We start from the raw sequence: 27,825 nt of genomic DNA, 5'->3' as shown, positions 1-27,825 counted from the left end.
AAGACATCATTGGGATTTTGATAGGAATTGGATTAATCTGTAGATCACTTTGGATAGTATTGACATTTTAATAACATCAAATCTTTCAATCCATGACCATGGGATGTGTTTCCATTTATTTGTGTCTTCTTTCATTTCTTTCAGCTGTGCTTGGTAGTTTTCATTGCACAGGTCTTTCAGCTCCTTGGTTAAGTGTATTCCTAAGTATTTTATCATTTTTAGTGCTATTGAAAATGGAATTGTTTCTTAATCTTCTTTCAGATTGTTCACTGTTAATGTATAGAAATGCAACTGATTTTTTGTATGTTGACTTTGTATCCTGCTACTTTACTGAATTAATGTATTAGTTCTAACAGTTTTTTGTGGAATTTTAAAGTTTCCTACATATAAGATCATACCATCAGCAAACAGAGGTAGTTTTACTTCTTCCTTTCCAATTTAGGTGCCTTTTATTTTTTTTCTTTGCCTCACTGCTGTGGTTGTTCAGTGCTATGTCGAGTAGACGTGGTGAAAGCAGGCATCCTTGCCTTATTCCTGATCTTAGAGGAAAAGTTTTCAGTCTTTCACCACCAAATATAATGTTCACTGTGGGTTTTTATGTATGGCTTTTATTACGTTGATGAAATTCCCTTCTATTCCTAGTATTTTGAGTGTTTTGTTTCATCATGAAAGGGTGTTGAATTTTGTCAAATGCTTTTTCTGCATCAGTTGAGATGCTCATGTGCTTTTCTCCCTTCATTCTACTAATGGGGTGTTAATATTACACTGATCAAGTATCATAGGTTGAACCGTCTTTGCATTCCAGGAATAGATCCCGCTTGGTCATGGTGTATGCTCAGGTTAAAAGGATCATATTGCTGAATTCAGTTTACTAGTATTTTGTTAAGGATTTTTGCATCAATATTCATACAAGATATTGGTCTGTAATGTTCTGTTCTTACAGTTTCCTTATCTGGCCTTGGTATCAGGGTAATGCTGGCCTCAGACTGAGTAAGGAAATGTTCCCTCCTCTTTAATTTTTTCTACCTTCTTGGTAGGTATTGTGTTTCTAGGGATTTGTTCATTTCATCTAGGTTATCCAATTATTTGTGTACAATTGTCCATAGTACTCTTATAATCCTTTTCAGTTCTATAGAATTGGTAATAATGTCCCCACTTTCATTTCTGATTTTAGTAATTTAAGCCATCTCTTTTTTTTTCTTAGTTCATCTAGCTAAAAGTTAGTCAATTTGGTTGATCTTTTTAAAGAACCAACTTTTGGTTTCATTGATTTTCTTGTTTTTCTATTCTCTACTTCATTTATCTCTGCTCTAATCCTTGTTATTTCCTTCCTTTTGCTAACTTTGGGTTTCATTTGTTCTTTTTCTAGTGCCCTGAGGTATAAAGTTAGGTTGTTGACTTTAGATCTTTCTTATTTTTTAATGTACACATAGATAGCTATAAATTTCCCCCTTAGCTCCACTTTTCTATGTTCCATAGCTTTGGTATGTACGTTTTCCTTTTCGTTCATCTCTAAGTATTTTCTAATTTCCCTGTGATTTCTTCTTTGATCTTTCGGTTGTTTAAAAGTGTATTGTCTCATTCCACAATTTTGTGAACGTTCTAGTTTTCCTTCTGTTATTGATTTCTAACTTCATCCTGCTATGATCAGATTAGATACTTTGTATACTATCTGTCTTTTTAAATCTATTGAGACATAATTTGTGGCCTAACATATGGTCCATCCTGGAAACTGTGCCATGTGGATTAAAAAGAATATATATTTTGGTGGTCTGTTATTAGATACATAAATATTTACAAATGTTATATTTTCTTGCTATATCGAATCTTTTATTAATATATAATGTCCTTTTTTGTCTCTAAACTTTTTTGATTTAAAGTCTGTTTTGTCTGATATTAGTTAGTATAGCCATCCCTACTGTCTTTTTGTTGCTGTTTTCATGGAATATCTTTTTGTGTCTTTTCACTTTTAATCTGTTTGTGTCTTAGGATCTTAAGTTTGTCTCTTGTAAACAGCACATAATCAGATCGTGTGTGTGTGTGTGTGTGTGTGTGTGTGTGTGTTTCGCCAATCTCTGTTTTTCCATTAAAGAGTTTAATCCATTTACATTTAAAGTACTGATAAGGAGGGACTTAATTCTGTCATTTAACTCTTTGTTTTCCATGTGCCTTACAGCTTTTTTCCCCTCATTTTCTGCATTACTATCTTTTTTTTATGTTTAGTCAATATGATGTCATAAAATGTTTAAATTTCCTAATTTCTTTTGTGTATGTTCTATAGCTATTTTATTTGTGGTTACCATGGGGATTACATTTAATATCCTAAAGTTATCACACTCTAATTTGGATTCACACCAACTTAACCTCAATGACAGATAAAAACTCTGCTCTTTTATAGCTCCATCACTATTGTTAATGTCACATAATCACATCTTTATACATTGTGTGCCCCAAGACATAAGCTAATAATTTTTCAAAATGCATTAGTTGCTTAATTTATGTAGAAAACAAGATTTGGAGTTACAAACCAATGTTACACTAATATTACCTTTTATAATAATTTTTTTCATTAAATATATTAGTCTATAGAAAATATATTTCTATCATGTAGAAAACAAAAAGTACAGTTACAAACCATTGTTCAGTAATACCAGCTTTAATAATTGCCCATGAATTTACCTTTATTGAGATCTTTATTTCTCCATACAGCTTCAAGCTATGGGCTAGTGTCCTTCTGTTTTGCCTTGCAGGACTCTGAGCATATATTGCAGGTCAGGTCCAGTGGTAGTAAACTCCCTCAGCTTTTGCTTATCTGAGAATGTCTTAATTTCTTCCTGACTTTTGAAGGACAGTTTTTCTGGATATAGGATTCTTGGTTGGCAGTTCTTTTCTTTTAGCATTGTGAATATATTGGTCTACTGCCTTCTGGCCTCCAAAGTTTTTGATGAGAAATATGCTGATAATCTTATTGGGGAATCCCTTGTATATAAGGATTTGCTTCTCTCTTGCTGCTTTCAAGATTCTCTCTTTGGCCCTGGCTTTTGAAAGTTTGATTCTATTGTGTCTTGGTGAAGGTCTCTGAGTTCATCTTACTTGAAGTTAATTGAGTTTCTTGGAGGTTTATTTCATGTCTTTCATCAAATTTGGGAAATTTACAGCCTTTCTTTATTCAAATATTCTCTCTGCCCCTTTCTCTCTTACTTCTTCTTTCAAGACTAACACAATGTTGGTCTCTTGATGGTGTCCCATAGGACCCTTAGGCTCTGTTTACCTTTTTTTCAATCTTTTTTCTTTCTTTTTCTCAGACTTGATAATTTCTATGGTTTCCATCTTCAAATTTGTTAATTCTTCTTCTACATGTTCAAATCTGCCTTTGAATCTCTCTAGTGAAATTGTCATTTGAGTTATTGTACATTTCATCTCCTGAATTTGTTTTTGATTTCTTTTTAGGTGTTCCCTCCCTATTGATATTTCCATTTTGTTCATACTTCATTCTCTTTCACTTACTCCAATCTTCCTTTAGTTCCCTGAACATCTTTAAGACAGGTGTTTTAAGTCTTCGCCTAGTATATCTGCCATCTTGTCTTTTTCAGGGACAATTTCTGTTGATTTATTTCTCTTTTGACTGGGTCGTACTTTTCTGTTTCTTTCTATGACTTGTGACTTTATTTTATTGAAAACCGAACATTTGAATCTAATAATGTGGTAACTCTGGAAACTAGTTTTCCCCATATCTCTGGGTTTGCTGTTATTTATTTATTATTTATTATTTATTTATTTATTCTTTTGATTGTTGCAGGGTGTCACTGTGCCAAAGGTCAGCCTGAGGTATAATTTTAAGGTCTACTCAGGTCCTTTCTAAATGTTTCTCTGAGCTTGCGTGGTCACTTTCTATTTTTCCCTGAATATGCAGTTTATGAATGTCCGAGTCTTTAATGTCTGGCTCCCAAAAAGAGGAAAAAAAGAAGGGGGGGGAAGAAGGGTGCTGGCTCTCTAAATCCCCCTGGAAATCACTTCACCTGGTTTTGGAGGGGCTTGCAACAATAGGGAGAGGTGCAGCAACAATGGCTTCCCACCTCTTTGGCAGCATGGCTGTGATCAGAAGCACCAATCAGCAATCACAGCACGGATCCCTGATATTTATAGGACAGGGTCCTTTTTGCCCTGCCCTGGCTCCCGCAAGCTGTGTGCAGGCTGCTCCAGGAACACGTACACAACTGCCTGCCATGTGGCTGGGGGTGGCGGATGGGTGGCTGCTCCTTTGTAAAGAGCTGAAACTGACCACTGTTTACCTTCCAAGTCTCCCCTGGAAGTTGCAAGCTTTCAATAGATTCCAGATTTCTAAAATAGTTCTATGAGACAGCTTCTGCCAGTGCCACCATTGTCCAGGTGAGGAAACAGATTCCCTATACTTTCTACTCTACCATCTTCCCAGAATCCTAGTTCACCCGACTGTTTTGAATAAATTCTACACAGATGGTTTTTCTCCTCAGCACTTCGATGCTTTCTAGCTTTTAGTATTGGTGTTTTATTAAAAAGCCCACCGTGTGTCTATTGTTTCTTTGTCAGCAATTTGTCTTTTCTCTCAGGACACTTAAGATCTCCTCTTTGGTTTGGGACTCTGCAGAGTCATCACGGTGGTTCTTGGTATGGGTTTCTTTTTGTTTATCTTGCTTGGTGGTGTTTCCCAGATTTGATCTTTGGTGTCTTTGATGGCTTTGACATTTCTGGAAAATACTCAGCCATTATCTCCTTATGTCCTCTTCATCATTGTCCCTATTACCATCTTTTGGAACCCCAATCATGGTCCTTATTCTATTTGTCTTAGTTCAGGCTGCTATAACAAAATACTATAGACTGGGTGACAACAAATATTTTTTTCTCTTAGTTCTAGAGCTTGGAAGTCCAAGATAAGGTGCCAGCATGGTTGGGTCCTAGTGAGGGCCCACTTCGTGGTTTACAGACCACTGTCTTCTTGTTTATTCTCACATGGTGAAGAAAAAGAGACCTCTGGGGCTTTTCCTCTCCTTATAAGGACACTAATCCCATCATGGTTGCACCCTTATGACCTCGTCTAAAAGGAATTACCTTCCAAATGCCCCACCTCCAAATATCATCATATTCAAGATTAGGGGTTCAACATATGAATTTGGAGGGATACATTCATCCCATAGCTCTGTCCTTCATATCTTTAAATTATCTGATTCACCATCTGTTTCTCTGTGCTATACTCTGAGTAATATCTTCAGACTTATCTTTTAGTTCACTCATTTCTCTTTAGCAGGCTATAATTTGATTTTTAGTTTCTCTGTGGATTTTTTGAATAAATGTTTGCATGTTGATAATTTGCAGTTGATTAAATCCACTTAGTGCTGACAAGTATTTTACCAGAGTGAGTCAATAATCAGTTACAGAATTTGTATTTGAGAAGGTTGGCTGTTTCAGCGTCCCCTCCTCTCAGCACCCTCTTCCTCTTCTGTACATGCCTAAAACACTTCTTATAGTGTAAATCACAAATACAAAAGTATATAAAATACATAAACAGCTTAAGGATTAATTATAAATGAAGACTCATGTATATGCCAATCAGCTTAAGAAATAGAATATCACCAGTAACTTAGAGGCCACTTGAGTGCCTTCCCCAGCTGCATGCCTCCCCTTTATCTCCCCAAGAAATGAACACTGTGCTGATGTTTGTAATAATCATGACTTTGCTTTTAGTCCCAAATAATATAGTATCTACTTTTTATGTTTCTGAATTTTTATAAGTTGAATCATGTTACATATATTCTTCTCTACTATGCTTCTCACACAGTGTTATGTTTTTTATTTATGTTGATGCATGTAGCTGGAGTGCATCCACTTTAGGTATTAAAGTATTGTATGGATATTCCAGTTCATCCATTTTTACTATTGTTAGACATTTGGATTAGTTCCAGTGTTTTTGCTATTACAAATAATAACGCTAGGCATATTCTTGTATTTCTCTCTTGGTGCACGTGAGAGAGTTTCTCTATGGTATTTTCTTAGCAACAGGGATTGCTGGGATGTAGCACCTGCACATTATCAATTTTGCTAGATAATACCAAATTGTTTTCCAAAGTGACTGTACCCATTTACACTTCTACCAGCAGTAGGTGAGGTATTTTTCCACAACCTTGCTAACATTTGTCTGTCTTAAGTTTTGTCAAACTGGTGTATGTGACTTGGTATCTCATGGGACTTAATTTGCATTTCCCTGTTATCAGTGAGGTTGAGCAGCTTTTGATGTGTTTATGAACCATGTATGTTTTTGTTTTTTTTTTAAAGATTTTATTTATTTATTCGACAGAGATAGAGACAGCCAGCGAGAGAGGGAACACAAGCAGGGGGAGTGGGAGAGGAAGAAGCAGGCTCATAGCAGAGGAGCCTGATGTGGGGCTCGATCCCATAACGCCGGGATCACGCTCTGAGCTGAAGGCAGACGCTCAACCGCTGTGCCACCCAGGTGCCCCGAACCATGTATGTTTTTTAATCAATGGCATGCCTGTATGTTTTTGTCAGTTTTTCTATTAGGTGTCTTTTGTTTCTTATTATATTTTTTGTGTCCTTCTTATACTAATTTTTTTGTTATTTGGTTAAGTTACAAATACCTTCTCCCAGATAATGGCTTGTCTTTATTTTCTTTTTGGTGCATTTGGATGAATAGAAATTTTAAAATTTGAATGTAGTGAAATTTACCAGTGTTTTACATTTAAGATTAGAGTTTTAGTGTCTTACTCCAGAGGTTTTCCCTAACTCAAGGTTATAAAGAGATTCTCCTACTTTTTCTTCTAGGAGTTTTATATTTTTGCCTTTCAAATTTAAGTCATTATGCAATTGATTTTTGTGTACGATGTGAGAGAAGAATACAATTTCTTTTTTTCCTTCCTTTTTTTAAGTAGGCTCCATGCCGAGTGTGGAGCCCAACATGGGGCTTGAACCCATGACTGTGAGGTTGAGACCTGAGCCAAGATCAAGGGTTGGATGCTCAACGAACTAAGCCACCCAGGCGCCCCTCAATTTCTCTTTTTTAAACAAAGATAGTCACTTATTTCATTAAGGTTTATTATAAATATTCATCTTTTTCAGCTCTATCATAAATTAAGTTTCCATATTTTGTCTCTATTTTGGCTATTCTATTTCGTTGGTCTATTTTTCTATCTCTACACCGTAAGTTAGGTAGTAAGTCCTAATACTTTATTAGATATTAGAGCAAGAACCCCTTTCATCCTTGTGTTCTTTTAACATATTTTCTTGGCTATTCTTGGCTTTTTGATATGAATTTTAGAACCAATTTATCAATTTCCACAAATAATCTTGTTAGTATTTTTATTGAAATTTAACCGAATCCAAGGATAGAGGTGGGGAGAATTGACATCTTTAAGATATCGAGTCTTCCTATCCAAAAACAATGTATATCTCTTTACTTATTAAGTTTTCTTTCAAAAAGTTTTATGATTTTCTAGATAAGGGAGTAATGTATCTTTTGTTGATTTATTCCTAGGTACTTAATTTTGGGCAGGGAGGTGTGCTTTGTAAATGTCATCTTTTAAAAATATGTATTATCAAAGTGCTTTGCGCAGGTACACAGAATACTGATTCTTGAATATTGACTTTTAATTCAGTAATCTAGCTCAATCCTTAATAATTTATCTGCAAATTATTATGATGGGATAACAGTCATATGTCTGAGAATAATGAGAGCTTGAAACATTCTTTCCCAATCTATAATGTTTGTTTTTCTTGTCTTCCTATATTGGTTTGGACTTCTTGTATAAGGTTGAAGAGGAGGGGTTATGGTGTGAAACGTTGTCTTGTTCCTGTTTTGAAAGTGAATCTTTAGGTTTATTGATTCTATTTCTTCTTGAGTTAGTTTTGGTAAATTGTTTTTTTGTTTGTTTATTTTTAGAGGGGGAAGGGGCAGAGGGAGAGGGAGAGAAGAATCTTAAACAGGCTCCACGCTGAGTGTGGAGCCCAATGTGAGCTCGATCATGACCTGAGTGGAAATTAAGAGCTGGACGCTTAACCAAGCAGGCATCCCAGTAAATTGTTTTGTTTTGGTTTTAAATAAGGATTTGTCATCTACACTATCAAACTTATTAGCATAAAGGTATTTTAAATATTTTATTTATGCCCTCTTTTACATGCCTAATATTGTTTGTTTATGCATTCTCTTTTATTCTTGATTAATTCTGCTAGAGGTTTTTTCATTTGAGTAGATATTTTTAAAGAACCAACTTTTGGATTTTGTGCATCTCTCTAATGTACATCTGTTTTCAGTATTATTTATATCTGTTTTTATCCTTATCGTGTTGCTCTTTCTACTTCTATTGGACCTATTCTGCTTTTTAAAAAAGATTTTATTTATTTATTTGACAGAGAGAGAGAGAGTGCATGCGAGAGTGGGGGTGGGGCAGAGGGAGAAGAAGAAGCAGGCTCCCTGCTGAACAAAGAGCCTGATGAGGGACTTGATCCCAGGAGGGTCCTGGGATCATGACCTGAGCTGAAGGCAGACGCTTAACTGACTGAGCCACCCAGGCGCTACCCCTATTCTGCTTTTTTATAATATCTGTAGTTGGATGCTTAGCTCATAATGTGAAGCTTCCCTTATTTTCTAAAGTCGGTACTTACAGCTCTAAGTTTGCAGAAGATGGTGTTTGGTGCTTTTGTTTTGTTTTGTCCTAGTTAATTTTCTAGTAATTTTTTTTCTGACTTGTATTCCTTGTGGTCAGATAATAACTATCATTTGAAATGAATCAGGGCTGATTTTATGGCCTGGCAACACATAGTCAGTTTTTATAAATGTTCTCTGTGTGTTTGAAAAGAACATGTATTATTCAGTTAGACATAGTGTTCCATATTTGATCAAGCTTGTTAATTTTCACAACTTTTGTGTTCTTACTGATTTATTTTCACATTTGATCCATCAAATAGGTATGTTAAACATTTCCATTATGATTGTATACTTGTTAATTTTTATGATAGTTCTGACCATTTTTCACTCGTATATGTTGAGGCCGTGCTTTAGAACTGTTACCATTCTGTGTTAAGCGACCTATCTCCATGTAGTGATTATACTAACCTCTCTAACATACGTCCATAATAACATGGAGATGTGACATCCACAGCCTTCTCCCCAGCAATACAAGAACCTTAGAGATGCTTTAATGCCATGATCTGTTATTATTTTCTCTTCCTTTGAGTCTTTATTTCACTATCTTTCTTAAATGTCAGTTTTGTGCGGCATAGACTTCTGCATTCGCTGAACATCCCACTGCTGTTGTTGAGTATTTGGCCGTCACTCAAATTTGCAAAGCTTTGTTGATTTTTTTTTTTTCTTTAGAGTTAGCCAGGGAAGCCATCTGGGTCTGAAATTTTTTGTTAGAGTTGTTTGAAACTACAACTTTAACCCTCTAAGATCTAAGACAACTCAGGTTATTCCTGAATGGGCTTTCATATTCGTGTTTCAATGAATTTGTCCATTTTACCTCAGTGGTCATATTTACAGACATAAAGTTATTCATAATAGAACTATATGACCCATCGGATATTCATAGGATCTGCAGTGGTGTTCCTTTTCCTTCCCAATGTTTCATTCCCAATGTAATTCATGTTGATTCATTTTTCTTCTTGATCAGTCTGGTTAGAGATTTATAATGTTATTGATCTATTCAAATAACCAGCCATTAGTTTAATAGATATTCTCTATTTTTCTGCATGCAATTTCATTGATTTCTGCTCTTATCATTATCATTTCCTTCCTTCTGCTTAGGGTTAATTTGCTCATTGTTGTCTGGTTTCTTCAGGTAGAAGCTTAGATCACTGATTTGAGACTTATTTTCTAATACAAGCACTTAATATTTTCTTCCTAAGATCTCTTTTAACTGAGTTTCACAAATTATAACTTATTTAAATGTATTTTTATTATCATTCAACTAAAAACGTTTTCTGTTTTCCCCTTATCATTTCTTCTTTGACCCATAGGTTATTTATAAGCGTTTTGTTGAATTTTGACATACCTGAGGATTTTCCATATACTTTTCTGTTAAGGCATTCTAATTCAATTCCATTGTGGTTACAGGACATATTCTGTGTAATTTCAATGATTTGGAATTTGTTGAGGTTTGCTTTATGGCCCACAGTATGGTCTCTCCTGGTGAATGTTCCATATGTATTTGAAAAGAATGTGTCATCTGGTTCTTGGACGGGGGTCTTCTGTAAATGCCGGTTAGATTAAAGTTTTGATCTTCTCTATATTTACCGTTTCCCCCCCCCCTTTTTTTTTAACTGAAGGAATAGTGTTAAAGTCTTTAACTATAATCCTGGATTTGTATTTTACTTCTTTCAGTTCTATCAGATTTACTTTATGAATTTTGAATCTCTGTTGGGTAGGTGTGTCTTCTGGGTGAATTAACCCCCTTATTATGTAATGTCCTTCTTTATCCCTGGTAATATTCCTTCTTCTGATGTCTGCTTTGTTTGCTATTAATACGAATACTCCAGATTTCTTCTGATTATTGTTTGCATGGTATATATTTTCCCATCCTTTTTCTTCTAACCTATCTTTGCCTGTATGTTCAAAGTTGCTATTTTGTAGTCAACATATAGTGGAGCTTTTTTTTTTTTTTAATTTAGTTGAAGAATCTCTGTGTTTTAATTGGTGTGTTTAGATCACTTGTATTTAATGTAATTATTGATGTGGCTGGATTTAAGCCTACCATCTTGCTTTTTGTTTTCTATTTGTTCCATCTGACCATTGTTCATGTTTCCTCTTTCCTGGCTGCTTTCGGATTAACTATTACTTATTTATCCCACTGTAAAGTCATCATTGGCTTATTTTACGTACCACTTTAAATTATTTTTAGTGGTTTCACTAAGGTACACTATACATTTTTATTTTATCAAAGGCTACCTTCAAATAATATTACAGCACCTCACCTACAGTTAAGAATTCTACCAATGCTACTTAGAATTTCTCCCTCCCATTTTTTTTTTGCTGTCATACACTTTGCTTTTATATATTCTATAAATGCAATACTTTGCTATTTTCGCTTTAGACAGTCAGATATTCTTTAGAGTGATTTAAAAGAACAAATATATTTTATTTGCTTCCATTTTAATCATTTCCAGAGTTTCTCTTTTTATAGATCCAAGTTTCTGTTAGGATTATAATCCTTTTGCCTAAAGAACTTTTTAAAGTGTTTCTTAGAGTGTGAGTCTGCTGGTGATGAATCCTTTCACTTTTTTTGTCAGAGAGTCTTTATTTTGCTTTCAGTTTTCAAAAGATAACTGATTATCCTGGTTCTAGAACTCTGGCTTGACAGGTTTTTCTGTTTTGTTTTATTTTAGCATTTTAAGGATGTTGATTAATTTTCTTATGGCTTGAGGAATTTCTGATAAGAAGTCTGCTGTAATTCTTATCTTTATTCTTCTGTGTGTAATATATCTTTACTTCATCACAGTTTTTCTTCATCTTTGCTTTTCAGTGCTTTGAATACAACGTGTTTATTTGGGAGGGTGTTTTGGGTGGGAGAGGGGTGGGCATTTATCCTGCTTGGTGTTCTCTGAGCTTCCTGGATCTGTGGCTTAATATCTTTTATAAATTTGGGGACATTCTCAACTATTATCTCTTCAAATATTTCTTCTGCTCCATTCTCTTTTTTTCCTGGAATTCTGGTTACACATATATTAGACCATTTTCTGTTGTCCTATGGCTCTTGGATACCTTGTCTCACTTTTTTTTCTCTCTCTCTCACTTGTTCTCTTTGCCTTTCTGTTCGAGTAATTTCTACTGACCTATATTCAGGCTTACTGATTCTTTCCTTGGCTTCATCAAGTGTTCTGATAAGCTTGTTGAAACCTTTCTTCATCTCTGTTACTGTTTGTTGGGTTTCTTTTTAATTTCTAACATTTCCATTTGATAGTTTCTTAGAGTTTCCCTCTCTCAGCTGAAATTCCCCATTTGTTCAGAAACACCGTCCATCTGTTCCACCAGAGCCTTAGTGGTTAGTGGTATTTATTTTAACTGCTAGTCTCATAGTTCTGATTTTTGGGTCATCTCTGAATCTTATTTATTGCTTTGTCCCTTGATGATGGGATTGTGTTGTTGTTGTTGTTGCGTTTTTGTGTGTCACATAATTTTTGATTGAATGCTGGACTATGTGTATAGAACTGAGGTAAGTAGTATTTATGCTTGAAAATGGGAAACTTCTTTGGTGAGACTGACAGTGTGGGGGGATTGAGTCGGTCTAGTCAGTTGTTGAATTGGGTTTGGATTTGGTTGTGCTAAGGTTGCCTCAGAACACCATTGGCTTCAAATTCCTGTAGTGTTATCTTGTGCTTAGGTTGGGTGCTGGAGGGCCAGAGGGTTTTTCTGTGTTCCTAATCAACCCTCATCTTTCGTCCTTCTCTATGTATCTAAACCCCAAGAAGCTATCTCCACACTTCTGCCCACCACACCCTCAGCGGGTGACTGCTGTCCTTGTTACTTGGTGTTTGCTTGCCTGGAGGTGGTGGGGTCAGGAGAAGTTTCTGTTGTCCTAGTCCTGCCAGTCTTAGGCAGGCCCTGTGTGTCTGGCTCGTGGGTTTGGGGCTTTCAGTTATAGTGCTCCTTACTTCCTTGCAGTCAGCTTCTCCCCTGGATCTTTACAGGTTTTGTGTAGGAAAAAGCTTCCTTCCCCTTATCCCACAGTATGGACCTCTAGTGGTGCTGGTATAGGATCCTGAGCTAGGGCCAAGTATGAGTGGGTTTATTTCTGGACTTGCTATTTTGTCCCATCGATCTATTTGCTGTTAATCGTGATGCCGATACTACACTGTGTTGATTATTGTAGCTTTATAATAAATCTTTGTTAATCATTTTCAAAGTTGAGTTTGGTCCCTTAATGAATTTTAGAATCAGTATATCAGTTTCTACCCAAAAGAAAAAAAAATCCTGTTGAAAGTTTGATTGTAATTGCATGAAATCTATATAGATCAAGTTGGGGAAGAAGTGACATCTTAATAATATTGAATCTTTTTAATATCTATACGCACAGTATCTCAGTTTATTTAAATCTTCAGTAATTTATCTGAGAAACGTTTTATAGTTTTTGGTTACAGATTTTGTACATTTTTTTTGTCAGATATATTCCTAAATATTTCCTGGTTTTTACGTCAACACAAATGGTGTTTTTTTTCAGTATTTTCTAATTTTTTCAATTTCTAACTGCTTGTTGCTAGTATTTTATATACTGATCTTTGTAAGTTAACTGTGTATTCTGCAACTTTGCTGTGCTCACTTATTCTAGGGGCATTTTTGTAGATTCCGTAGGATTTTCTATGGAGATGATCCTGTCGTGAGATTATTTGAGTATATTTCATGATTTTGTTTTACTCACTTTGTTGGCTTACTAACTGTAATTCTTTCAATCATGTGATTTTGGTGGTTGCTTTAGTGTTTATGGTATATATCTTTACCTCATCACAGTTCTCCTACAAGTGACATTACGCCGCTTCACATACACAGTTTAAGAACCTTAAGCATTATCCTTCCATTTCTCTTTTCACAGCCTTTGTAATATTGTTGACATACATTTTGCTTCTACATATATTACGAACACCAAAATAGATTTTTTTTTTGCTTTAAATAGTTATTACATTTTTTTATTGGGTCTGGATTTTAGTAGATATTTGCTCTGTATTATTCATCATTTCTGGGTGTTTTGTAGCAGGAGGATTTTTCAGATTATCTACTCTGTCATTCTGCTGGTGGTCTAGCAGATTGTGAACAGGCCTCGAAGAAAGATAATAATTGGTATATGAATGCACAAGGATATCGGTATACTGAAGCCGGCCCCATCTGCCACATGATGGCCCGTTATTTACCCTGCAAAGCTAGACTCTCTCATCAGGACACTGGAGATAATACATTTGATTGTATCAATAACCTTTCTTTCTAGAGACCCCAGTCACTTCAATTATAATTTCTCTCTATATTTTCTCTTAACATTGTTCCTTAGATATTCCAAGTAAGCAAGTGTTGCCTTATTTACAGATCGTGAGCTCTTTGGAGGTGGTGAACATATCTCAAAGTTCTCTGGTACTCCCACAGTGCTAAGCCTGGTACGTGATGGGTGCCTTCTGGGGGTTAGTGGCTTATGAATATACAGAGAGAAATGGATGAAATAATGTAAATAGTTGTAAACTTGAGGTTCTGGGATTTTAGAAACTCTTAAGTAGACAAAAAAAAAACACAAAACCCCACCCATATAAAGTTTTAGTGATCATAACTGAAGTCACCTAAATAGTGTGTAGGGCCACACCTTTCTCTACTTTGCAGAACTTGTGAACCAGACTTCTTTATCAAGTCGGCTAATGCAGTCTAATATAGTAAGTATCCTTGGCCTAGTCTCGTATCCAGAGTTCAAAAGGTTTCGTGTTAGCATGCCCCTCCCATCCTTTGAGGAGAGTCAGAATCCATTCCAATATTTTTTTTCTCTTATTCTACCATTTCTATGTCTACAGCATGCGAAGTGTGGTAGGAAGTATCAGATGTAATTTCCCCCTCAAGGAGCTCGCTGTGAGCTGATGCATCGAGAGCAAAAGGCCCCGATGTTCACAGCAATGCATTCTCCTTCATTATTTTTCTAGCTGAAATGCCAGCCAAGCCAACACGTTCATTTCCTTTTGGCACTCGCTGTGAGTACGCGCTCTACCCACGCCATAATCTCTAACTCATCAATCCTGGTCTTTCTCTCTCAGGCTCCTTAACTGAAATTCCCAACCCACCTTTTGTGTGGTAAATGAATTCGTCTTGGTTGGGGTCCTTCAATATTGATTTATGAGGGCTTGGAGCAGTTGAGTGCTATAGGCTACAGAGCAAACAAAAGGGAAAGAATGAAATACACTCTATGCTTGTAAGACTCAAGAGGAAATCTGCCCCTTCCCCTCTTCCTTATTGAGACTGTCTTGGCTCAGGATTTCATCACCATTTACAGGAACTGTTGCAAAAGTCTCCAACTTGGCTGCCTGCCTCCAGACCCTCTTGACTACAGTTTACTCTTCACATTCTTTACAAAAGTAATCTTTCTACCATGAAGGTCCAGTAATGTCCTTCCTGCCCAGAGACCTTCAGTGGCTCCCTACTGCTCAGAGGAAAATCAAGTCTTTCCTAGTAGAAAACATTCAGATAACATCAACCATGTATAATGAGTAACAGGGATATGACTCTGAGTATATATACTAGGGGATTTTATACATTTATTTACGTAGTTACACCCTATTTAGTAAAATCAATTTGGCAAAAGTGCTTTAGCCCAAAACAAGTTCGTTGAAGTACTGATTCGATTGAAAATGAATATCCCCAGAAGCATTTCTGCCACCTTTTTTTAGACTTTGAGGAGTTTTCCCTTGCCCTTTTTGCTCTATATAGCTTATTTTCATCCAGTTGTTCCTACTCTGTGCTTTTTTAGAACATCGGACATTTTGAAACAACCTAAATATCCAGCCTGTACACAGCTCTAGCAATGAGGAACTGCTTAAACAAATCGTAAACTGTAAACTGTATGTGTAAACTAGTATAAAACGTACGCACGAATGTTATCTATGGTGACTTTATAGTTCTATAACCCTAAATTGGTTCCACTTTGCAAAATTATATTATAAAGTCATGAAAACATTGCCAAACAAGATCTGCTGCGATTAGTTAATGAGGAGATAATGCTAAGCGAAATAAGTCAAGCAGAGAAAGACAATTATCATATGGTTTCACTCATTTATGGAACATAAGAAGTAGGAAGATCGGTAGGAGAAGAAAGGGGAGGTAAACAGCAGGGGGAATGAAGCACGGGAGACTATGGACTCTGAGAAACAAACTGAGGGCTTCAGAGGGGAGGGGGCTGGGGGATGGGATAGGCCGGTGATGGGTAGTGAGGAGGGCACGTATTGCATGGTGCACTGGGTGTTATACGCAAGTAATGAATCATAGAATTTTACATCAAAAACTAGGGATGTACTGTATGGTGACTAACATAACAAAAAAATATTATTGTAAAAAAATGGTTCTGAAAAAAACCCCAAATTCTATAACTTTTTTGAGCTACTTCTTTTGTAGCTTTATTTTCTTTTTTACAAAGTCAATTTAAATGATGACAGAAAAATAAGAAAAGGCAGACAACTACACACACACACACACCCCATAGTGTCTCCCTACTTAATGATAGCTACTTCTAGATCTTCTAGTAAAAACTGAATAATATGAGGCACATTATTTGAAAGCAACTTTATGCAGTCCTCCACTGTTGAACATTTACGTTGAGTTCAATAAATCCCATAATTTGTGCATTTAAGTTTTTATGACTTTTTTTGCTATGAGTAGCAGCACAAAACAATAATAACTGGATAAATTGATCTGAAATAGAAAATGAAAGGTTTGGGCAAAACTCCCCAGAATTCTGAAAAGTGGTTTTAAAAATGTTTAAAGACACAGAAGTTGTAAAACCACCCCAAAGCATACTAACACCGTGTACAACAGAACCCAGGTTGGTGAGGTGTATTTATCTTCAAACAAATCCTCATCTTTAGCTGCTTTTGGCAAATTATCTGCAGTCTTTCAGGTTGTGAGGATCTTTAAGAAGTAAATTACTTCTTGTGTAAGATGATGGGTTTCCCCTCCAAAAGTGGCTTTTGACTAAGAACAGATAACAGCAATTTGCTGTGTCTGCTAGCACTGCAAACTAGTCTCAGAACATATCTGAGACTGTATTATTTGTTCTGCTGGTGATGAGGAATGGGCTTCTCTCTATAATTTCTGATCAGGATCATAGTACCAAGTAGCAAATTTAATAATTTGTATCCACTTCCCTTCCAAGCTCATTCAAAAACATTAGGTGCAGACTGTTCTGTTAGCCCTTTGTTCATCTTTACCCTATAACCACCTTGTCTTGATTACTGTTACCTTAAAGTAAGTCTCAAAATCAGAAGTGTTATTTCTCCAACTCAGAGAAAGTTGTTTTTCAAAGTTGTTTTGGCTATACTGGGTCTTATGCATTTCCATGAGAATTTTGCAATCAGTTTGTTAATTTTTACAAGAAAGCCTGCTGAAATTTTGACTGGGAGGGGTGGGGGGAGCAAATGGTTACCTACTGATTTGTCCAGTCTGTGAGTATAGTGTATGTCTCCATTTGTTTAGGTCTGCTTTAATTTCTCTCAGCAGTGGTTTGTGGTTTTTAATGTACAGGTCTTTCTCATCTTTTGTCAGATTTATGCATAAGTGGTTCATACTTTTTAATGCTATTGCAAATGATGCATATATTTTTAAATTTCAACCAATTGCTCATTGCTAATGTATAGAAATAGAATTGGTTTTCACAGACTGATGTTTTGTCCATGGTGACCAACACGTATATGAACATCTGATGTTCAAAATAGGTGTGAGAGCAATTCAGCTGAGATCATCTTTTCAACAAATAGTGCTGGGACAGTTGGATATCCATATGCAAAAAAAACCCCAAACCAAGCCAATATGGAACTTTCAATCCACACTTTATATTATATAAAAAATTAACTCAAAATGATTCACAGACAGAAATGTAAAATCTTAAAGGTATAAAATATCTAGAAGAAAACCTTTGTGACCTTGAGTTAGGCAAAGATTTCTTAGCGATGACATTGAAAGTATAATACATAAAAGAAATAAACTGAACTTCATCAAAATTAAAATTTTCTGTTCTTCATCAGACACTGTTTAGAGAATGCAAAAACAAGCCACAGACTCTGAGAAAATATTTGCACATCGTATCTGATAAAGGTCTTGTATCCCAAATATATAAAGAACTCTTGAAACTCAATAATAATTCAGCAACTCAATTTTTAAAAGGGCAAAAGGTGTAACCAGACACTTTACCAAAGAAGATGTATTTGATGGCAAATAAGCACATGAAAAGATGCTCAACATCATTGGTTATTAGGAAAATGCAAATTAAAAACTATGAGGAAAAAATACAAGAGTCCACTACACACCTATTAGAATGGGTACAATTAAAGAAACTGAACACACACACACACACACACACACACAGAGTTTGGTAAATATATGAGGTGATGCATGCGTTAACCTTATTGCGGTAAACCTTTCACAAGATGTACATATACTAAATCATCGTGTCATACACCTTAAGCTTACATGATGTTATATGTCAATTATATCTCAATAAAGCTGGAAAAATTTTTTCTAGGAAAAAAGAAAGAGTGACTCTACCAAGTGCTGATAAGGATGTGGAGGAATTGGAACTCACATACCGCTGTGGTGGGAATAAAAAGTTAAGCACATGCATGTCATATGATTCAGCCATTCCGCTCTCACTGTCTCTACACAAAAGAAATGGAAGCCTGTGTCTACACAAAACCGACATATGAATGTTCATAACAGCTTTAAGTGTAACAGCCCCAAACCAGAAACAACCCAGACGTCCAGTGACAACCGAGCAGATAAACAAACGGTGTGATACGCATGCCATGAAATACTTCTCAGCAATAAAAAGGAATGAGCTATTGATACAAATTACAAGATGAAAAATTCTCAGAACAATTACCATGACTGAAAGTAGCCAGACAAGGAAGAATACATATGGTATGATTTCATTTATGTAACATTCTAGAAATGGTAGCAAGTCCAAAGCGACTAAAATCCCATGGTGGTGGCCTGGGGGATAGGGCTGGGTGGCAGGTAAGGGTTATGCAGGACAAGAGGAAACTTTTGGTAGTGATGATTAGATTTACCTTCTTGATCATGATGGTCTCATGAGTGTATGTATACATTTACCTCCAAACGTATCAAATCATGTAATTAAATGTATGAAGTTTATTATCTATTATATCTCACTAAACCCGTTCAAGAAACACTAGGAAACACCAGGAGCTGCGGAATGGGAGCAGTGCCCTTGTGAGGTCAAACACGAGGCTGTAGGTGATGCGCTCTGGAGGTCCTGCCTGCAGAGTTCTCTGCACTTGCTGGGCTTGGACTAAAGCTGCTCCTCACTTTCACACGGTGCTGGTAGAGGTGCCCCAGTCGGCTGGCTACCGGGCACCCTGGCTAGGGACATGAGAGGAACTGACTGGGTCACCAACATAAGTCAGATTCTCAGATGTGCGGGGAAAAATTCATAGTCTCAAGGAAATAAAACTTGATGAAACCCTGCAGAGCTGCAGGGTTCACACCAAGCGGGCCTGCGGCAACTGTGGGCAGATGCCTCTGAGCAAGTCCTGGGGAGATAGCTCGCCCGACTGGGTGTAAATTATTGGGAGGCTTGCCTTAAAGCACACGCATGCACACACACACACACACACACACACACGCACACACAGAGAGATCATGGGGTTAACTAACTCTTGGAGAATCTATGAATGGGCTTTAATGGGTCCCTGGACCCCAAATTAGATGCATGTGCATTCATGCATTTTTCTGGGGAGAGGGTTCCTAGCTTTCATCAGACCCTCAGATTGCTCCCTGATGATAAGAAGCGCCGACAAGGATAAAGCCTCCTCCCTCCTGTCTAGCTACCCGGGATGAAAACCTATGAGTCACTCGTTGGGCTCTTCCTGCCGAGATTTTATCTATGCGACCTACGTTCATCTGGAATACACCAAGCCATCACCGACTTCATTTCTTCCCCCTTTGCCTGAGCGCGCCTATTCCAGGCAGCCCCAGCACTCCCGCGCCCTTCCACGGTTTCCTGCTGCTTAAGAATTTGGAGTGGCTTCCAGGTGCCGCAGGAACGCAACCTGCCCAACACCGTTTCTGTCCTCAGGGACGCAGTCTCTACCCCATCCTGCCATCACCCACTCGTGTTATTTCCTTTTGTTTGAGGGCAGAGACCAGGTCGATTTCCTCGCAGCCCTGCGGGTACTGCGTGCGGTGCGGCATCTACACAGCTTTCCTCGTGGGGCTCGGAGAACCGCCTTCACGCATTTCTCTAAACTGCTGTGAAACTCCCACCCAGAGCCGCCGCTGCAAACCCAGCGTCTTCCCTTTGCCTCGGAAATGGGAAGACGTGGAATTCAAAGCCTGGCCGCACGACTCCCTTCCCTGGATGACCCTGCAAGCTGGGGCGGGTCGGCTCTCGGCGCTGCCCTCCCCACCGCTGCCTGCACGTGTCCCCGCGCGCGGGCGCAGCGCCCCGTCCCCTCTGCCCCGCGGGCTCACCGCCCTTTCCCGGGCACCGAGTCGCGGCCGCTGCCACCCGCCTCGGGCGCCCCGGCCGCCTCCCCCGCCGCCCCGCCAGGGGCGCACGCCTCTCCCTACCCGGCGTCGCCGGCCGGAGCAGCAGCAGCAGCAGCAGCAACAGCAGCAGGGCGGGGAGGGCGCTGACCCTGCAGCCAGAGAGCCGCCCCCGGGCCATGGCCCGACGCTCGGCCGCACTCCCGGCCGCCGGCCCCTGGGCTCGCAGCGGCCCCGACGCCCCGCAGCCGCGCGGGCAGATGCCGGACAGTCCCGGAGGAGGTGGCGGGCGCAGCTCCCGGGACTGGCCGCCCCGCGAGTCGCATTCGCTTTCGCTTTTGCTTTAGCCCCCGGAGGGCTGGGGAGAGGTAAGAAGCAGTGACAGATCCGTGACTCAGCATCCCCACCCCCTCCTCTAGAAAAAGCCCCGGCAGCCGTCGTGCCCCCCGCGCGGCCGCCCGCGTCCCCGGAGCGCCGCTGGCTGCGCGGAGCGGGGACCCGGACCGTCACCTGCAGAGGCCTGGGGTCCTTCCCCTTCTCTTCTCTCCTCGCCTCTGGGGACCCCAGAAGTCCACTTGGTCTTGTGTCCCGTCGCAGAGGGAGGCGGCCCCATCGGGAAGCAAACTCTTATCAGTGAGCACGGCTGGTGGGCGTTCACACCTGACTTCGGCGCCGGATCACTTCCCTGCGCTTGTGTCCGCCTGTCGCTCCGGCTTCAGTTTTCCTAGTGTCCCTGCTCTGCCGGGCTGGCGGGCGAGTGCGCCGCGCTCCGCTGGTATCTCCGGTCTGGGTGACCGCGGAGGTGTCGCCGCGGTGTGGCCGGTCGGGTGTCCTGCCTCCTGTGCCGCCTGCTCGTGCCCGCTGCGCCTCTGGTTCCAGCACTGTGCCTCAGTCCAGCTGCGCATTTCTTCCCCGAGAACACGTCAGACAGTTGAAGGGGGCGTGGGAGGGAGGAGAGGGATGAAGGGCCTGACAGTTACTCCTCTCGGCACCTCAGTGCCTCTCTTTAGACGACTTCTACTCTGCCGTCTTCCTCTTTTGCAGGTGGGTTTTTTCTTTCTTTTTCGGGATCTCAAGTGAAGCCTGACTTTATTGAAGACCCGTCCGTAACGAGAAAGCTCTGGGTGCATAGTCAGAAATTCCCGGTTACACGAGTGAAATTAGGCAAGACGAGACCTCTCTGGGCTGCAGTCTGTTCCCTCCGTGGTAACATCTGGAATCACTATCATACAGTATCACAACCAGGAAAATGACCTTCATGAAGACCCACGGCCTGCAGCAAATTTTGTGGTTTTCCATGCATTCATTTGCGTGGGTAGTCAGCTCTACGCAGGGTTGTCACACAGGGATCCGTCTGTGACCACACTGTCAAGACGGCACAGGACCCATCACAAGGATCCCTCCCCCTCCTCTGTTACAGCCACAGCCGCCTTCCTCTCAGCCCCTCTCCAAGCCCTGGCCACCACGGATCTGTGCTCCATCTCTAGGATTTTGTCACTGGAAGAATGCTTCTGAATGGAATCATTCAGTCTGTAACCTTTAGAGGCGGACTTTTTTCCTCCCAGTGTAGCTCCCTCGAGATCCCTTCAGGTTGTCCTATCAGTAGTTTACTCCATTTATGAGTAGCACTGATGGTTTCTTTTTTTAAATGTAGGAATCTCTGCCATCCACACTCCGACAGCCCTGTGCTTTACGCAGGCATTAGTTTCTAGAGCCTCCATAACAAAGCACTGAAACCAGGGGGCTTAACACAACACGAACTGAGTCTCCCAGTTCTAGAGGCCAGCAGGGTTGGCACCGCCATGCTCTCTTGGAAGGCTCTCGGGCAGATCCTTCCTTGCCTCTTCCAGACTCTGGTGTTTGCTGGCCATTCTCATGGTTCCTGGGCTAGTAGGTGGATCTTTCCAGTTCCATGGCCGTCTTCTCCCTGCATATCTTCACGTCATCGTTCTTCTGTGTGTGTCCGTGTCCAAATTTCTCCTTTTTATAAGGATACCAGTCATATTGGATTAGGACCCAGCTACCCTAAAATAATCTCATTTTAACTTGATGACCCCTGTAAAGACATTATATCCAGTAAGGTACTGCGGGTTAGGACTTTAACATAACTTCCACCCATGACAATATGGTATTTTTCTTTCTGCAAATGGAGTCCAAGACCCATTTTCTCAGGCCAAAGGAAATTGAGCTGACTGCAGAATGGCTGGATTCCTGATGTACAGTGTCTATACTTTGGGGTGAGGCAGGTGGCCATTCCTTTGGGGGCTCCAAATCAGCATGTCCAGACAGGGGTGGGGAATGTGGCCAGCAGCCATCACTCAGAGCAGAGCTGAAGTTGAGAACAGTGCTGTGGGGTCAGGAAGGACAATGTCTGGTGGTGGGCTCTTCAGCCGTGGGCTGTCCTCTGTGGGGGGATAGATGGTGGACCCTTGGAGCTGGAGGGTAAGATGTCAGATTGTGTCACCAAGAAGGGGAGAGCTGGGGCTCAAGGCTAATGGAGTCTTTTCTCTCTTTCCCCTTTTCTTTCTTTCTTTCTTTTGTTTTCTTTCTTTCTTTCTTTCTTTCTTTCTTTCTTTCTTTCTTTCTTTCTTACTTGTCTTAAACTTTTAAGTTCATATAACATGAAATTCACCATTTTTCTTAGTGTATAACTCAGTGGTCTTTAGTATATTCAAGATATTGCCCTACCATCCCCACTATCTAGTTCCAGAATATTTCTGTCACCTCAAAAAGAAACCCAGTGTGTTAGTAGTCACTCCCAGTTTCTGTTCTCCTAGCCCCTGGTAACTTCTAATCTACTTCTATCTGTGTGGATTTGCCTATTCTGAATAACTCATATAAATGTAATCATACAGCATGTCCTTTTGTGTCTGGTTTCTCTCAGCATAATGTTTTTGGGTTTTGTCCATGTTGTAGTGTATATCAGCACCTCCTTCCTTTTTATGACTGAATAATACTCCATTAGATAGATATTACATATTTTGTTTTTTCATTCACCAGTTTGTGGATATTTGAGTTATATTCACTTGGGGGCTGTTATGAATAACTAAGGAGAGTAGCACCACCAGGAAATGGACGTTAATGGGATGCATAGACCTTATTCAGATTTTGTCAGATTTTCCCATGCATTCATTTGTGTGTGTGTGTGCGTGTGTGTGTGTGTGTGTGTGTGTGTGTGTGTGTGTTTGGTTCTATCCAGTTTTGTCATATATGTGGACATTCACATCCATGCTTTTGTGTAAAATGTTTTCATTTTAGTGACCTAGGAGTGGAATTGTTGGGTCATGTGGTAATTCAAAGATGCTTGAAGGACAGCAAGAAGACTCATGGGACCATTTAGGAAGTAGGCACAATAGGTTCTCAGAACGGGGGGTGATGCATTTCTAGTGCTCACCAAGTGATGATGTACTTGGCTGTGGCAGATATTGACTAGGAACTATGGGACCAGCATAAGGGCATCCAGCTGCTGTGGCTGCCTGGGGAAACCAAGGTGCACGGAAATGAGGTGAAGGGAATGAAAGGAAACTACTCTGCCCATAGAAGGAGTTTTGCTGAAGAACAGAAAACAAAAGCGAGATGTAAGAGAAAGAATTGCTTCTCAGTACTCAAAATATAAAGCAATCCCACTTCCTTATTTTTGTAAGTCGTATCATATCTGGCTCTGAGATTCTACCTGCCAAGATCAACAAAAATCTGGTATCAAAGCTTGCCTGGTCTTGGGGAAAATCACCTCTTACTTTCTTCCTTGTGATGGTTCTTGGGAAGCAAAAATCGCCAAGAAGTCAATTCATTTCTTGATAACTCATCCAGATATATTAATCTGGAGTCTCATACCCATGACGTAATCGCTTTGGCAGTTGAAAAAATTATGCTACGAAATGGATTTTGAATTTTAAATATTTAAACATGTCAGAGTAGAGAGTTTAACAACTATTTAAAGTTGTTCTGTTTTTGAACTCCAAGTTGTTTGGGTAGTTTACTTTTTAATTGACTTTGAAGCCATATTCTCTCCAGTCTGCATTCTATTGGCCAGGTAGCTCTTTTCTTAGTACTTGTGCACGCAGAAAAGACAGCAATGAATCGATGTCATGCAGATAAAACAGCAGCACTGATAATTCTCGAACCGCTTCTCAGTCTTTGAGAAAAACTGAATTACATCCCCCCCACACACTTGTTAGAAGCCACTGTTTGCCACTATTATTTTGGCAATACCTTGTCTGCACCTCTCCTGCACAAGCCCTGTGGATATCCGCTTTTGTGCATATGGGTGAGAATTATGATGTGGAAGGGTTTTGTGAATTATGGAAAAGCTCAAAACCATGATACACCTGTCAGAATAGCTGTTTTTGTTTTCAGAATGGCTATTATCAAAAGACAAGAAATAACAAGTGTTGGTGAGGATGTGGAGAAGTAGGTACCCTGGTGCACAGTTGCTGGGAATGTGAATTGCTGCAGCCAGTATGGAAAACAGTAGGAAGTTTCTTTTGACAATTAGAAATAGAAGTATTATAAGACCCAGCAGTTCCACTTCTGGGTATTTATCCAAAGAAAACAGAAACACTAACTGGAAAAGATATCTGCTCCCCCATATTCACTGCAGCATTATTTATAATAGCCAAGATATGTAAACAACTTGAGTGCATCAATGGGTAAATGGATAAGGAAATTGTTTTACACACACACACACACACACACACACACACACACACACACACACGGCAATATTATTCAGCCATAAAAAGAGGAGTGAAATCTTGCCATTTGTGAAAACATGGATGGATCCCAGGGGCATTATGCTTAGTGAAATAATACAGAGAAAGACAATGTATGATCTTTGTTATATATGGAATCTAAAAAGTAAAAAAGAAAAGAAAAGAAATTCGATACAAAAACACTATTTGAAACCACAGCCCTGTGGCCCATCTTGATGGATATAAAGTAACATTATATATATGAAAAGACACTATAGAAGAATAATGGAATGTAAAAAAAGTGTTTTTTAGACAAAGTAACTGATTGCTTATTACGATGCAGAACACTCGTGTGTACATTAGGTAAAGATAGATTATATAGGACATTGTAAAATACTGCATAGAGAGAAAAAGAAGAATAGGGTAAAGGTGGATCAAGAATGTTTTATGGGAAAGGTGCAGCTTTAAGTATATTCTCATTTGAGCCAAGACATGAAGGAGACAAGGGTGTTTGCTGGGTGGATGACTGTGGGGAGGACGAATATTCCAGATAGAATAGACAGCCCATGCAGACGTCCTTAGCCAGAAGTGGTATGCGTGGTGAATTCCAGAGAGTGGCTGGCTGGAGTACAGTGAGCAAGGGGAGGGTATTAGCAGAAGAGATTGGAGGTATCATGGAACAAGGCTACATGGGGCATGTGTAAGGACTTCGGCTTTTGCCCTGTGTGAAATGGGGAGCCACTGTATGGTTTGAAGAAGAGGAGTGAGGCATTTGGAGTTTATTTTTTAAGGATCACTCTGTGTTGAGAGTAGACTGGGGGCCGGTGGAAGCAAAGAGGCCAGTTAGAGGGCTCCTGCAGTAATCTGCATAATAAGTAAGGAAATAAACATTAAAAAATTTAAAAACCGAAATTAAATTTTGTATACTTCCCCATCCTTCAGTGGCTCTCCACTGACTTCGGTATAAACTCAGTATAAAATCATCACCAGTGATGAGAGGAAGATTCCTGATCTGGTCCCTTCTTCCTCTTACTCACATCGTGTATCTTATTACTACTGTACTTGTTATTTGAGTCACAAGGATGTTGAGCCTTTGTGCAGTTTCCTTTGCTGGGAATATCTGTCCCCACATCTACTGCAATTTGCCTGTCCTTTAAAATGCAGCTCAAGAACCTCCTTCAGAAAACAATCCTTGACCCCCTTTCCCTGTCTGGGGTCGGCCCCTCTCTGTCTGTACTATTATCACACTGTGTTGTAATGGTCTCTTTGCTTATTGTGGTTTTTACTGGTGGCTTTCCAACTTTATTGACCCGGACCTATATTTCTTTTCTTTTTTTTTTTTTTTTAAGATTTTATTTATTTATTTTAACAGAGAATGACAGCTAGCGAGAGAGGGAACACAAGGAGGGGGAGTGGGAGGGGAAGAAGCAGGCTCCCAGCGGAGGAGCCCAATGCGGGGCTCGATCCCAGGACCCTGGGATCATGCCCTGAGCCGAAGGCAGACACTTAATCACTGAGCCACCCAGGCACCCCCGGACCTATTTTTCTTAACACAACTCCGGTACACACTGATATATTCTTTGTAAACTACCTAAGATGATTGTAGAGAAAGTTGTCAGCTAAAAATGTTAAGTCCAAGTTAGGAGTTGAGAGTGTTGAGAGCAATACTAGAACCATTTATGATACCAAGCCAGAGCCATCTGTCAAGGCAGGATGCCAGAGCGCCAAGAAGATAGTTGGGGAGGCCCTATGAAGATGGTAAGAGAAACTCCACCCTACATAAGTTCCAACAGCTGGAACCAATGTTCCCAATGTTCCTGCTATCACTTCCTACAGTGAGACTACACCCAAATAAGATGAAATGGCTTCGTCTTCCACTCCCAATTACACCACAAGCATCCCCTACGGATCTTCATCTACCTAGGAGCCCAACTGGTCCTTCACCCGTGGGATTCTTTCTTCCTCTTTACAGAAGATGGTCTGCCCTTACTGTTCCATTCCGCAACCCTTGCCTACCTTCCTCATCTCATCTCCTACTGAAGAGAACTTGGAAAAAGAGAAAAACCTTTAAAGAATCTCTTGCTTTCAGCTTTGTTTTTTGGTTCTTCCCTAAATAACTAGGATAAAACCGAGGAAGAAAGGGAGAAAACCTGAGGGTTTCAATATTGCAAACCCAAGATATATCTGGAAATCTCAAACCCAAATGTCTAGAAGGGCCAGACAGCAGGGATGTTGAGTGGGAGACAAGAGAGAGTGGGAAGAAAGTGCTTGTAGACCGTAAGGGTGCAATGTGTGTCCAGTGTCACCAGATTTTCAGTTTTCAAAGAAATTTTAAAAATATAGATCCTTCCGTGAAATCTTCCAGTTTACAAATAGTGATTGTTGTCTTAGGGAAAAAAAAATCAAAACACCATGCAAGCCAAACAAAGCCCATTCCACAGTCTTTGCAACATCTAACATATAGTAATCTTTTATTCAGACAACTATTCAGAGTGTTGCCCGGCACCCCTGGGTGGCTCAGTCGGTTAAGTGTTGGACTCCTGATTTCGGCTCAGGTCATAATATCAGGGTTGTGAGATCAAACCCTCCATGTCAGGGTTCATGCTGGATGTAGAACCTGCTTGATTCTCTCTCTCATTCCCTTCTGCTCCTTCACCCCTCCCTCTCTAAATATAAAATAAAAATAAAAAAATAACTGTGTTTCTCTTCCTTCACCATGCTAGAAATCAGAAAGAGTAGTTTACAGGAATGAGTTTGAGTCATGAATTTTAAAATCTTAGATCTATGACCAATCATGGGATGATTGGTAGTTAACCCATAACCTCTTGGAACATTTTGCAAAAAGTTGGTGTTTTTTTTTTTTTCTGTGTGTGCTTTTTTGCAGAAAGGATCCATAGTTTTCATCAGCTTTAAAAA

General features: G+C 39.6%; 1 protein-coding gene and 1 long non-coding RNA gene across 7 annotated transcripts in view; one reads left to right on the top strand and one right to left on the bottom strand.

Annotated features, from left to right (window-relative positions):
• Window positions 1-21,275, bottom strand: part of IL15RA (interleukin 15 receptor subunit alpha) — a 59,837-nt gene extending 38,562 nt beyond the window's left edge. For 5 of the 6 annotated variants that reach the window (XM_087857751.1, XM_087857753.1, XM_087857752.1 and 2 more), the window contains exon 1: window positions 20,303-20,425. In XM_087857751.1, the coding sequence (XP_087713877.1) occupies window positions 20,303-20,399 (97 nt within the window). In that variant the 5' untranslated portion in view covers window positions 20,400-20,425. Of the gene's footprint in view, window positions 1-20,302; window positions 20,426-20,728 lie in introns of those variants that run through there. The other variant, XM_087857755.1, reaches the window with a different exon arrangement.
• LOC148107413 (uncharacterized) lies at window positions 20,454-26,172 on the top strand. Its single transcript, XR_015722479.1, has 2 exons — window positions 20,454-20,586; window positions 21,263-26,172. It is a non-coding gene; the product is annotated as an uncharacterized LOC148107413 (long non-coding RNA).
• Window positions 26,173-27,825: the final 1,653 nt, after the last annotated feature.

Source organism: Ursus americanus, chromosome 31 (genome assembly GCF_024610735.1).
Source record: "Ursus americanus isolate L20-20 chromosome 31, mUrsAme1.1.p, whole genome shotgun sequence".
Classification (NCBI taxonomy): Eukaryota; Metazoa; Chordata; class Mammalia; order Carnivora; family Ursidae; genus Ursus; species Ursus americanus.
Note: the sequence above shows the minus strand (reverse complement) of the source record. Positions and strands in the feature narration are given on the sequence as shown.